At 38.6% G+C, this 14,180-nt stretch overlaps 1 protein-coding gene across 4 annotated transcripts in view; it reads right to left on the bottom strand.

The window, feature by feature from the left end:
- The window catches only part of GRM5 (glutamate metabotropic receptor 5), a 259,071-nt gene that overhangs the window by 45,257 nt on the left and 199,634 nt on the right, over positions 1-14,180 (bottom strand). For all 4 annotated transcript variants that reach the window (XM_009566394.2, XM_054053695.1, XM_054053704.1 and 1 more), the window contains one exon: positions 3,344-3,590. In XM_009566394.2, the coding sequence (XP_009564689.1) occupies positions 3,344-3,590 (247 nt within the window). The remainder of the gene's footprint in view (positions 1-3,343; positions 3,591-14,180) is intronic.

The raw sequence follows: 14,180 nt of genomic DNA, 5'->3' as shown, positions 1-14,180 counted from the left end.
ATTTATGATACTCATGGATTTTTGACTATTTCATTTGCCATCTGTATAAAGAAGGAAATGTCCATAGCTTTGAGAATGACCTCATCGGAGTTGGACATGTGAATGCCAGACTGAGACAAATAAACTGAATGCAGATAATATACACAAAACTCCACATAAACAGGTCTTTATGCACACTCGGAACACAAGATTTTTTTTCTGAGTTTCACAGACACAGTAATGGTCTGTTCAAGGATTAAGCAAACTAACCAAAAAGTTAGCCCAGAAGCCACTCTGGGGTCTTTTTCAGCATTGCCAGGGCATCGTAACACTCCTTTGAGTATTGCTTTGTTAAAGCTGTCATTTCAGTCTTTTATGGGCAGAAAACCAAAAGTACTGCCATATCTTAAGAGGCCACAGGAACAAAAACAATTATTCCTCTGGTAGTAATTCCATGCAAATACCCAAAGGGAAGTACTGGAAATGAAATACAACAAATTAAATTAACTATTGTCTCAATAACTTGTGTCTCTTGCAAGTCCTCTGTGTAGAACAGCATTGGTGGACAGATAGTAATAGCCAAACCCAGCAAGTCCATTGCTATAGCAGTGGTTCCCAAGTCACTGGTTCCTTAGAGCTTCTTTGAGGTGCCACAGGAACAGTTTGCCAATTTAGGATAGGAGAGACCAGATGGTGCAATAGCATATTTCCAGCAGTGCCCTAATCACAGCACAAAACACTTGCTTCAAACCAGAAATGCCATGAAGTTGCTGAAAATCCATATTCTGTTGGCAGCACAGCCAAAACAACAGCATATTGTGTTTCTCGATTTTTTTTTTGCCTTCCCAATTTGTTCCATGGAGTTTCAGTGGTAGTTACAGGTGACAAAAAATCATGGCTGTTCCTTCCATAGTAATTTATTTTTTCCCTGTCTTCTGTCTCACCTAAAACAAGCCCTCCACTAGACTGTCTGTCTGCTTAAAACTCAATGCAGACAAAAAGGACTTTGGAATAGGTCCAGGATTCAAAGCATTTTGTGGGATTAATCATCTGTTGTATAATATCAAAACTCTTTTGCTATACATCAAAAATCCTGAGCTATCTAGGTCAGAAAGGCTTTTTATGTTCTCATTTCCTGCTTAACACCATCACCACGGTACAGCTGTGGGGATTTAATTTTCCATTTTACAAAGTGAGGATGTAGCTATCAACACAAGTGAACAGGGTAGATGAGTTGTTCCAATATGACTCTAATGTTTCCCAGCTTTTGTAAATAGTGTTTGGCAGTGCTCAAAAGACTATGAAGTACTCAAAACCTGATAGTTAGAGATGGAGCTTCCTACAAAGCCTTCTTAACCTTGAAAAGGTAATTTTTGACTCAGTTTTGGCTAATTTAAGCACGTGGACTGGATTTAATGATGTGGCTGTTGTAGGAGGAGCAGGAACAATGAACTGCATTTTGAAAGTAGACAATCCCTGGGAGCATTTTATCACCACGAAGAGTCAATTAGTTCGAGCAGACGGTGTACTACTGTGTCTCGTACAAATAAAGTGAAGGTGGACTTTCTTTCACATTACCCTGAGGGGCACAAACAATACGGTGTCCCCATGCTCTTCAGTGAAACACTAATATCCTTCTGTGACTGAATAAATGACTGCATGTGATATAATTACTTCATCGTCTTTCTTAGAACTGTATTTTAAAAGACCCAAGATATTCAATTTAATTCTTTGCAACAAATGAAATTTAATAGTTATTGTTAAGCATGCCAACATGAAGAAAAGGTAAAGGTCTCTTTGAACATTTAAATGTAATCATTGGCATATTGTCATGCCACATATCATTTATTTGCAGTGGTCTTCTTTCTGCAAGAAATTAGTGCAATAGAGATAGGAATAAGGTAGGAAGCAGTCCACTGTATCTGAGCACCATTAAAACCAAGTGAGAATCCTTTAAAAGAAGTCTGGGACAAGTGTTTTAAAAAGGGTTTGGTCAGAAAAATCCAGACAGAGCTCTTTTATTCCGAATTCTGCCACTTGTAAAATTAAAAATGTTTAGCAGAACACAGCTTTGCTCACCAAAACGATGCTGAAATAAATTTTCATCTGAAATTTTTATGAATTTCTGTCAGCCTGTGTGAGATCTGCCAGTACACAGTGCGATCCCTTAAAGTCTGAGTCTGAAGAATTTTAAAATTTGTGTCTCCAGAGACACAACCAGACTGCTTTGTAGGTTCTGTCCTGTCCCCTTTGAGGAGAATGCTGATTTTACAGCCTTTAAAAAACAATTTAAAAAACAATTTAAAAAAAAATTCTGAAAATGCGGAAATTTCTGGAAATGTCAGAATATTCTGACTGATGGATTTGCTGTTCCCTATCCATCTCTACTCAGAAGTTAATGTTTCCCTTTTAGTTCACAGTAGTGGGAAAAAATAAAATACAAGTAAGTTTATATGGTACCATCACAAAGGTTTTAAAAAACTTCCCAATAACGTAGACAGAAAGAGCTGCCTCAGTCAAACTGGAGTAATGCAGTGAATGAGGCAGGAATCTACACACTGAACTATAAAGAAAATATATGCTTTGTATGTTATCACACTTGCTGTTCATCTTCTGACAGTTCTGTAGGCAGAAATCCAGAAAAAACCTCATTACTCTTTTTAATGTACATTTATATGGATATTGCCTATATGTCATAGAAAAAGAAAACCTTGTTTTATGTGGCTTAGATATATGTATATACAGAATGCAAGCCGCCGGAAAAAGAAGCTTTTTAAAAATTCATTTTGTCTTATAGCGGCACAGTGTGAATTAATTAGTTTGTTATGCAAGTGGAAAGGCTTTATTTGGAAGATACGGAAGCAGATATTTAATAATTCTGATGGGAAAAAAGTCTCATAAAAATCAATACAAGGTTTCTGATATTTTTTACCATTCTTAATAAAAGAACTATGTCTGCTATGATTGCTTATTGCCAGGTGCAACACATTTAAACACCTTAAGAGAAAGAAAGAGAGAGAGAGAGAGATATTCTGTGATGGCCATCGTGGTCTATCAACATAGAGTTGAAGGTCTGGTGGTTTGGAGTGAGACATAATATAATACCTTTAAATGGTATAAGTGAAAATGCATATTCGTGCAGGAAGGTTGTATGACTGAAAGTTCATGCCTTTTCTCTAGATTTCATTTAAAATATCATAAAAATGCACATAAAATAAGTAAGTTATTTGAAAAAAATAAGCATATAAAGTCAGGAAATATGAAAATAAACGTGAGATCTTTATTCTGATGTCAAGTCTGCATGCATCTACTATGTATAGTTAACATATCTAGTATTGAATAGTTTGGCAAATGTCATAATTACCTTCCTGGTGAGTCGCCATTCTCATCAAACAAGATCATGTCCCCTGAGACCCCAGTAAAGTTAGTCTTCATGAGGGATTCCAGGAGCTTCCGACCATCTATGGGTTTCATGGCATCACAGAGGCCCACATAGCCTGGGCACAGAGACATCTGCATGTTGTGGAGGCCATACGCCATTGAGTATATTGCATTGATTACGAAGCCCATCTTGGAGTCCTGAACGTGCTGTGTCCTCAGAGTCATCTGGCCTGTGGGGCACATTGCAAAGTGAGGTTAGTGCATGGGGCTGAAACGCAATCAAGTCTTCAGACATCTGTCAGTGCATTTTAGTTATCAGTGGTGGAAAAAGTCTTTTCACGTGTCTTAAAAAGCTCAGAGCAGATGCTTTTACTGGTACACGCACAGACCATGTGTGTACCAGTAAGAATGAAAAAACGCCAACAAAGGAAAAAGAGGTTCCCTTTAAATGACTTATTATCCAGCTGATGCCTTTCTCTGTACAACTCCACACCTCTCAAAGATTTTTTTTTCAACTACTTCTTTTCCTTGTGTTTGCTTAAAGCACGCATCGTGAATATTAAAACATAATGTTTTGGGTGTTCCAGGAATGTCTTCAAAGCCTCAGAAGTCTTTTGTTGAGATGTAAATGCTAGCACGGGATTTATTCTGTACTGACCTTGTAGATAACATTGTTGTTTCAGTGGCATGGAAACCAACCGTATTCAAACAGACTGACCTAGGCACAAGTCCTTTACTGCATCAAAGATCCCTATGCTAATAACTCTCCTACCTCTATGGTTCTTGCTCCTCTCTGTTTACAAAGTGAGGATAATGATGCAATGCAGATGAATACATTATAAAGTCTGTTAAAGGTTTGATGATGTTGGTTAGGCAATTATTCTAGTCAGAATTGGTTAACCTTGCTTTCTTTAGCTTTTAAAATGTAATGTCTGGGTTTCTATTTTCTATTTAAGCTTCTCTCAAATACGCAATAAAAAATTAATTCAGCAGCACCCTGAAGGCCTTTTTTTTTTATAACTCAGTACTATTAATGACATTTGCTCAGTTGGCAGCACCAGTCCAGCTAAGGAAGAATAGGCTGGGGATTTTCTGCCTCATATGTCATCAGCAAACCTGTCAGCTCCACTCTAGCCACCAAATCTTTAATATTTGGGAAGAGAGAAGAGTCAGAGATAAAGCAACTGCATCAGTAGTGCTGGACATTTGTCAGACACCTGGAAAGATTTGACTCTGGAGGGAAGACAAACAGAGAGCTCTACTTGAACATTACTCTCCTTTTTCCAGTCAAGCAGCAAACCCTAGTTGCTAAGGAGTCTTGTGTGTGGACAGCCAGGGACAAAGAGCATGCAAAAAACTCTCTCTGTCCACTCCATGGGGGTCTGCCTACCACAGAGGCACTGAAAAGCAGCAGGGATGGAGCTTACACCTGCTTCGCTGAGATGCAGGGGCAGCACAATGTGAGAAGTAATTTATGCCACAAAAAGGCTAATCTACAGAAATGGAAGAAAATAAGGCTAAGATATGACTCTGAGGATAGCACTCATCTAGTTTAACAATATCCATCCAGAAGACAAGCATTCATTTTGATGTTTGGGCACCTTTTTGTGGAGATGAGTTAAGAATCTCCATTTGGTGATCGAGTCCATCATAAAATAGGTGCACCTACAAGCTCATTTTTTCTGTGGTGAGCAAGAACTTCACTGTGCAGTTCTAATCACTTTTGTAGTACTTAAAACATCAGGAAGAGTAGTAAAGATACATAGTTCTAACTGAAAATCATTGTGTAGAGGTCAGTAAGTAAACCACGAGACTGATTTTTCCGTCTGCTTCCTGTGGAAGGCTGGCACTTCCAGTTCCAGTCTCCCTTAGGAGCAGTGATTAACATTTTGGATAGTTAAGTGATATGAGCTCGAAATATCTACAACAAAATAAAAACTTAGAAATAACAATCAAGGTATTGTTTTTTTCCTAATTAAAAATAATAGGCATAAAAACTGCAACAGTGTAGTACATGCAGACTCCATATTAATTGAAATTAAGTGGAAAATTGAACAACCGTATTACATTGAGATATACAAAACTTGGTTTAACCAATTATTCATCCTCAAAATTAACAGCTCACAAACCTTGAAGTTAATTATAGTAGCCATTAGAATCAATCAGATTTGCATCAGCGATAGCATTTATTTTAAAGCAACATTTCAGCTTCTTTATTGCATATGATTGCTTAAAAATTTAATAACTTGAATTTTACAGGAACACTCCCCACTGGGCTTTGTGCTTCAATTTTATAGAATTATTATTCTGACTTACTTTAAACATTGAATCTCATTCAGTTCACCTGATGATTTTAATGAGGCTGCTTAGCTCTTCATAGAAGCTGGCAATTGTCAATGGAGTTGTGAGGGAATTAGCTGTTGTGAGAATTTTAATATACTTCCTGCAGCTGGAGAAAGAATTTCTCTGAGATGTTAACTGCCTCACTTTGCTATATAGGGGCAAATCCTACCTACCAAGTCAGTTTACAGTACCTTAAGATTCAGTAGTTATGGGGAATATCTCAAAAAATTGGACAAAAGCAAATTTTTGCACTTGGATATATAGTAATATGCTATTAAAAATGCTTATATAAAAATATTTAAGTCTAAAAGTTCTTTTCAACTAATTTCACAATGTAATTGTACATGTTGGACTTGAAGTATGTCAGTAACCCTGTTTACCTCACTGATCTTATGAGTGGTTTTGAAGGAAGGCTGAATATACAAGCTCAAAGATGGGAAAAAAGGTAAAGTATTTTAAATCTATTTCTGCACCAAGTATGATTTAGGTAGCCTTAAACACATTGTTCACTCAAATGTTAGTGTCTATTATTCTTTCTGGAACTGGAACACTTAAATTAATCCACAAGTGCCGTCTTCACTCAAGACACTTTCTTAACAGAGGTTCGTCATGAGATAGAGAGGTAGTACAGATTAATTTAATGATGATGATGCCAGTAGTGTTCAATGGCACAGATTGAACTCTTAATCAAGAATAATGAAAGAAAATCTAATACAAGTTGAGGACTTCCTACTGAATTACTGGACAGAATAAATATATACAGCCTGTAACCAATGTGCTTGTTTATAATATACATAGAAGTCTTTTCTATTACAGCAAAAAAACCCCAAATCTATATAAGATATGTTTTTCTCCACCTTGTTCATTTCCTTATAAGAAAGATTTATGATGAAGGAAATAAAAATGTCTTTCTTTCCTGTGGATGGAGAAAAGCCAGCATGATGCCTTTTAATATTGGTGTGTAGGGATAAGCAGGATGTCTTCACACAAATGTCTTCATTCAGTTCAGCTGTGGAATTTCTAAGCCAATCTCCAAATTGTTCCTGCTCACTGTGCTTTTGTTTGGACTGTGTGTCACAGTTTCAGAGGAACTATCAAGTTTGTTTTGAAAGACACTAAAATAGATAAAGTGATGACAGATAAACTGCCCCAGGAAAGCATCTAATGCACCACAGCTCAAAATAGGCGTTCAAACCTTAGGACTAGGCTACGGACAGTTTAGAGTAAACCTCCCCTGAACTGTGAATCTTTCTTAGGCCACAGTGTTTGCCATCAGATTGAGTATCATTCCCAGGATGCTGCAGACAGCAGGAGCTGGAAGTACAGTGATGACAATGTGGGTGGGCTAGGTAAAAAAAAAGCTGTGTTTTGTAGGTCTTCAGTCAATTCATATTGCAGTTTCAACAGACTGAAGTACCTTTTCTGTAGCAGGACTAAGCAATTTTTTTCAGGATGTAGCTCATTTCCAACAAAAGTTTTTTTGAATAATAACAAAATATTTATGAATCTCTGATGAATTTGGTGATAATGTCCAAATGATTATGGAAAGTAATTTGTGCTGCAATACCTCAGAACCAATAAATATTGACACTATATCATGATAATTCCTGAAGAAATAAAACATTCTGCTTCCTGCAATTAAGATCTACAAGGCAATGAAAGAAAGCAGGGTGAATCGAGTCATACCAAATGAGGACAGTACTTGCAATCATAAATGATCAAACATTGTGGAATTCTCAGAGAAATGAGGAAATCTCAGTGGTCAGAGCACATGAGCAGATCCCTCAATTCAGTTCTGTTTATTCTCTATTCTTTTCTGTGGCAGTAATTTTGGAAAGTAAATAAGGGCTTATCCTATTTTTTTCCAAGATGTGAGATCATGAGGCAGTTCCAGATCACATTGCTTATCTACCTACAAAATATTACATGAACAAATCCTGTCCTTTGTTTGGCAAATCAGATAACCCATCCATCCTTCAATTATCTGTATAAGAATTTTTCCTTTTTACTACTTTTTATCTGCCATCTTTCTTTAGACCAAATATTCCTCAGGAAAATGACTACTTCTCATTATCTTCCTGTTTTCACTGTGCTTCATGCTGTTATTGACTGGAGTTTTGTGCGCTATCATGCTATCTCTGAAATGAAAGTAGAATTATCCTGGATTTCCTAGGAAATATAAGTATGTAAATATTTATTCTACAGATCATTCAGGAATGTATATGTACAGGATTATGGTGAGTCTTTGCAATATGGTTAAATACATTAAATATCAGCCTAGGAATTTGCTGCCTCTGGAGTAGGTGGTTAATATCAGTGCTTTTTCCTGCTTAAAGATCTACTCTGTATCTCTGAATTTATCTGTATGTTTCCTGCTTTATTATAGGACTATGACTAAAAAAGGTGAAGAACAATCTGACAGTGGTATAAACTCAGAGCAACACAACCTGCACCTCTTCTGACCTCACTGCTGGGAGTGACCTACTTTAGGTCACTCCAGAAATGTCACTGCCGAGGATAGATGTAGGCTACGCTGTGTGATCATACTGAGCGCTACTCAGTCATACCGCACTAAACAAGGCTGGGGGCAATGAGGAGGCAAGCTCAGGTATGTGCACACCAGAGCTCTGGACTCTGAGCTGGGTCAGTCTGTTAACGTGCGGCTGGGAGGTTACGCAGGGAGCTGAGCAGGGCTGGCTCTGAAAGCAGCCTGGAACACACCACTAACCGTGAAGGCTGCCCAGCACTAAACTCCAAATCCAAATGTGTTCTTTTCTGTTGTCATCTCTCTAAAACGCAAATGGGTAGATGATGGAAAAGAAACATGTTTTTTCACCAAGAAAGTGATTCCAATTGGCAATGGCTCATTTCCTGCATCTATTTAAAAACAATTACTGTGCTTACGGGCACTGGTCCAAGAAAGCACTTAAAGGCTCTCGCAGTCCCGCTGCAGTGTGCGCCAGTCCTCGGCACAGGCGGTGCTGAGCCTTTTCTCATGCTCAGGGATTTCTCCCGAGGTCCTGGCACCGGGCTGGGGCACCTGATTTATGTAGGAAATAAGGAAGGAAAGGGAAGAGACCAGTGTGGCTGAGTTGAGACCTGCTGTTCAAACTCAAGAACAAGAAGGAGCTGCACAGGCAGTGCAAGCAGGGACTGGTAGCCTGGGAAGTGTATAGAGACGCTGCCCGGTTGTGTAGAGATGAGGTCAGGAAGGCCAAGGAGCAGCTGGAGCTGAACTTGGCAAGGGAAGTGAACACTAACAAGAAGGGCTTCTACAGGTACATCAGTTAGAAGAGGAAGGTTAAAGAGAACGTACCCCAATGATGGTTGAAAGGGGTGAACTCGTATCAACAGACAAGGAGAAGGCTGAGGTACTTAACAACTCGTTTGCCTCACTTTTCACAGAAAATGACTCTCCTTACCCCTTCTGGGTAATGGGACAGCAAGATGGTGAGGGGGGGTGGGGGGGGGTGGGGTAAAGCAGAGGAGGATCAGGTTCATGATCACCTGAGGAACCTGAACATTTATAAGTATCATAGTATCATAGTATAGTTAGGGTTGGAAGGGACCTTAAAGATCACCTAGTTCCAACCCCCCTGCCATGGGCAGGGACATCCCACTGGATCAGGCTGCCCGAGGCCCAATCCAGCCTGGACTTGAACACCTCCAGGGATGGGGCAGCCACAACTTCCCTGGGCAACCTGTGCCAGTGCCTCATCACTCTCGTGGTGAAGAAATTCCTCCTTATGTCTAGTCTAAATCTGCCCCTCTCCAGTTTATAGCCATTGCCCCTAGTCCTATCACTAAAAGCCTTCATAAAAAGTCCTTCCCCAGCTTTCTTGCAGCCCCTTTCAGGTACTGGAAGGTTGCTATAAGGTCTCCTCTGAGCCTTCTCTTTTCCAGGCTGAACAAGCCCAACTCTCAGCCTGTCCTCGTATGGAAGGTACTCCAGCCCTTTGATCATCTTTGTAGCCCTCCTCTGGACACGTTCCAACAGTTCCAGATCCTTCTTACATTGAGGATTCCAGAACTGGACACAGTACTCCAGATGAGGTCTCACAAGAGAGGAATAGAGAGGCAGAATCACCTCCTTTGACTTGCTGGCCATGCTTCTTTTGATGCAGCCCAGGATACAGTTGGCCTGCTGGGCTGAGAGCACACATTGCCGGCTCATGTTGAGCTTCTCATAGACCAGCACCCCCAAGTCCTTCTCTGCAGGGCTGCTCTAAATCACATCTACCCCCATCCTGTACTGAAATCAGGGATTGCCTCGACCCAGGTGTAGGACCTTGCAATTGACCTTGTTGAATCTCATAAGGTTCTTGGAGGCTCACTTCTCCAGCTTGTCCAGGTCCCTCTGGATGACACCCTGTCCTTCCACTGTGGCAACTGCACCACTCAGCTTGGTGTCATCTGAAAACTTGCTGAGGGTGCACTCAGTCTCGCAGTCGATATCATTGATAAAGATATTAAACAGCACTGGTCACAGCACAGACCCCTGAGGGACATCACTTGTCACGGATTTCCATCTGGATTTCGAGCCATTGACCACTACTCTCTGAATAAAACTATCCAACCAGTTTCTTGTCCACCCTACCATCCACCCATCAAATCTATATCTCTTCAATTTAGAGAGAAGGATGTTGTGGGGCACCATGTCAAAGGTTTTACAGAAGTCCAGATAGTTCACATCCGATGGTTTTCCCATGTCCACTGCTGTGGTTATCCCACCATAAAAAGCCACTAAGTTGGTAATACAGGACTTGGCCCTGGTGAAGCCATGCTGGCTGCTATTAATCACCTCCATGTCCTCCATGTGCTTTAGCATAGGTTCTAGGAGGATCTGTTCCATGATCTTCCCAGGCACAGAGGTGAGGCTGACAGGTCGGTAGTTCTCAGGATCATCTTTTCTACCCCTTTTAAAAATGGGCGCAACATTACCCTTCTTCCAGTCACCAGGGACTTCTCCTGACTGCCATGACTTTTCAAATATCATGGAGAGTGGCTTGGCAATCACATCAGCCAATTCCATCAGGACTCTGACCTGCATCTCACCAGGTCCCATAGACTTCACCATGAGAGTAATGAGACACTGGAAGCGTTTGCCCGGGGAGGTCGTGGATGCTCCATCCCGGGTTGGATGGGGCCTTGGGCAGCCTGACCTACTTGAATGTCCCTGCCCGTGGCAGGGGCGTCAGAACTAGGTGATCTTTAATGTCTCTTCTAACCCAAACTATTCAGGTACTTGAACCAAGGTAAAATACAGTGTTCCTACTTAATTAACATTGTTTAAAGATACAGAAAATTACTTTTTTTGTAACTTTTTCCTAAACCGGTCATGAGAGCTTTTAGTTAAAGCAACGTAAAAGAAAAAAAGTGACTTATAGTTCTCTGTTATTTCTGTGGTTTCAGGTGTATTTTCCTTCTAAAAAAAATCAAGTGTAATATTTATTTAGTTAGTTGTTTATTTATTTATTTTTTCCTAATTAATTTCTAACAGAATCTTGGACTGAAGAACAGAGTTATTTTCTACTCTGTGGGAAAGTTCACGTCCTTTTCCATTCAAAAGGAATACAAAACCTCAAGACTGGATTTTATCTTTTCTGAAAAGGAAATTCTGAGGTAAAAAAATGAATTTTGGTGACACTGGAGAATGTAATTTTGATGCTGAAGCAAAAAACATAGCATAACACTGAAACAATACAAAAGCAAATTATAGAGTTGAAACTAAATACTTCAGTGTTATTGAAATGGGAAAACAAAATATTGCTTATTTCAATGCTTTTCTTTCAAAGCATATGTCGTTCAATCAACATGCTGTTGTGGAACATAAATTTGACAAGCAAATATCTTCCAGTATAATCCACTTGCTGAATGTTTTTGTCCAATTTTAACTTTCACTCTTTGCAACTGAAAGCCAATAATAACACTGTTACACCTTATATGATGATTATCACTAAAATGCTAAATTTGAGAATTACTGAGGGACCAAATTCTGTGTCCTAAAACACAGAAAGGACTTTCAAAAGATTTTTTTCTAAGTATCCACATGACTTTGGTGGTTTACGTCTATTTAAGCCTACATGAGCAACACATGTTCAGATCTCTCACAAATTTGACTAGATTGACCTGCACCATTCAATGCCTAAAAACTTGTGGAAGTCTGGCCTCTGTTGTCAAATTCAGTAAAATTACCAAAAAGAGTAACAGTGACAGTAAGTCATAGGAGAAGGTAAGTCAATAGATATCTATTTCTTCATACCGTTTTCCTGACAACATTACTATCCTTTCACTTTCTACTGAATTCAAGTTCTTTGGTCAAAAATTACAATGAAACATAACTGCTAAAGATGTAAAAGCACATTAAATGCTGGAATAAAACTTTCCATGCTTGCAAACATGCTTATATAAAGTATTTGAACCTATATAGGAAGTTGAACTGCTGACAGAAAGGAATGACAGGAACTACATTAATTTATCCATCTAATAAAATGCATATATAATCTGAAAACTTTGAACTATAATTTACTTTTATTCTTAAAGCTAGAGAGACATAGTGCGTCTGTACAATGGTATTAACCTCTTCCCAACAGTTTTCAAGGTTCAGAAAGTCAGTGAGAAAAGGAATTATAGTATAAAAAATAAAACCACAATATCGCTATATAATCAAATACATATAATATATGAAAGAAAATAGACAGGGAGCATAAAATGAAGGAAAAATAGATGTATCTTTGACGTCAGGTTTTGGAGGAGCTTGATAAATTCTATAACAGCAGTGAGCAGACTGAAGTTATTCAAAGGTTTGAGTTACATGTGTGTTAAAATCAGGATCAATGTATATGAAAAAGTCTTTCCAATAGGTATAACTGAGCATGTAGCAGTTCTCAGTGCCTTCTTTCTGTTTCTTTATTTGAGAGCCAAAAAAATATGACATCTTTGTGTAGGATCCTGGCTGAGATTATGTCATGCTTTTAGAATATTCAGTCTGGACCTAGGCCATACAGCTGACCTGCCTTTGGAAATTTTGGACCTGAGTCAGTATTAAGTAGTGATAAACCATGTTTGAGCTCCAGATCTGAAATGAAGACTGGATCATCTTTTGTCTTGCAAGTGCCCGAGCATGAGACATGTCAGATGACAAGTGAGTGACAGACAGGATGTATTCACTATTAAAATGTCCTTTAGTTCATTTTTTAAATAACGCAAGTAAATTTTAACTTTAACCAATGTCAGTTTAGCTAGACTTTCACAACATACTTTACTTCCGTTGGGTTTTTTTTCTTCTCTTTGTTGAAATGAATTTGTGAAACACCAGGAAAAAGTGCTAGGAACTTGTGTTCTGTTGGGGACACTTGTCTGTAAGGAAATAAGCGCATACACATCTTGTCTTCAAAGGTCCAAAAGCAATCAATACCAGAGAATTAGATTAACCTTTTATGACCTGAAGGTTGTCATTGAGTGGAGTTGCTCATCTGGATCAACTTGCACACCTATTTACAAACTTCAGTGAATTTGGACTTAGATAATAAAAAAAAATCTGATTTGGCAGAGGAGAAGCCAAATCTCCCGTCCCTAGAGTTCAGGAGCCATTACGCGTATGCTTTTAAAGCAGCATTTTAAATTATTTGCTCTTGCTCTTCATGTTCAGAGGTGGCTTATAGCAGCTCTCCTGTGACATGGAACTGATTACACTGAAAATCAAGTCAGGTAAGTCTGCAAACTTCTTGCTTTCCATAGTGCTCCAGCTGGGAAGAAAAACAATGTACTTTGCAGCAACAGTGACACCTATTTGGATTAAGTACATTGAAATCTGCAAATGAAAATTGGGCTTGATGCTAAAATTTGCACTTCAGTGTGAATGAAGTGTATGTGAAGTGATGGAGACATTTTGGTGGTAGATGGAAAAGAATGGAGAAAAAGTTATTTTGGATTGTTTTCTGGATTCTCTTTATTTGATTGATTTCACAATTCTGTTATGTATATTTAAAAAAAATATGTTTTTATTTCATAGTACTTCTTACTTGGAACTGGTTATGGATATCTTATATTAAAAAATGAAAAACCCTCACAAGTGACTAAAGTTGGCTGCACTGACACGACTCCATGTATTTGCTATCACAGAGATAAATGTATCCTGCTATTTTTCTAGGAAGTGATCAGAAAAGTAAATATAAATGTTTGAACAACTAAGTTCATACGTGGAGCACAGGTGAAGTCAATCATCTATTCAGATTTCAGCCATATCTGCTCGTGGTTATTTTCTTGCTGTTTAAATAAATCATTTATACTGTTAACTATTGCTTATTTTTTAATGACTGTAAAGCGAGGTTGTGGAGAAGTATTAATTTTTTTCCACTAAAGTAATGGTTATTGCTTTCTATATACACACCTTAATTTAGTAATGATCTCTTCTATAACTATTGATTGGCTTTGTGTTTATCTTTTCATCATTAACCCAAGAATCAGAGAATGGT

The sequence above is a fragment of the Cuculus canorus genome, chromosome 1, assembly GCF_017976375.1.
Source record: "Cuculus canorus isolate bCucCan1 chromosome 1, bCucCan1.pri, whole genome shotgun sequence".
Taxonomy (NCBI): Eukaryota; Metazoa; Chordata; class Aves; order Cuculiformes; family Cuculidae; genus Cuculus; species Cuculus canorus.
The sequence above is the reverse complement of the archived record's forward strand: the minus strand, read 5'-3'. Positions and strand labels throughout refer to the sequence as shown.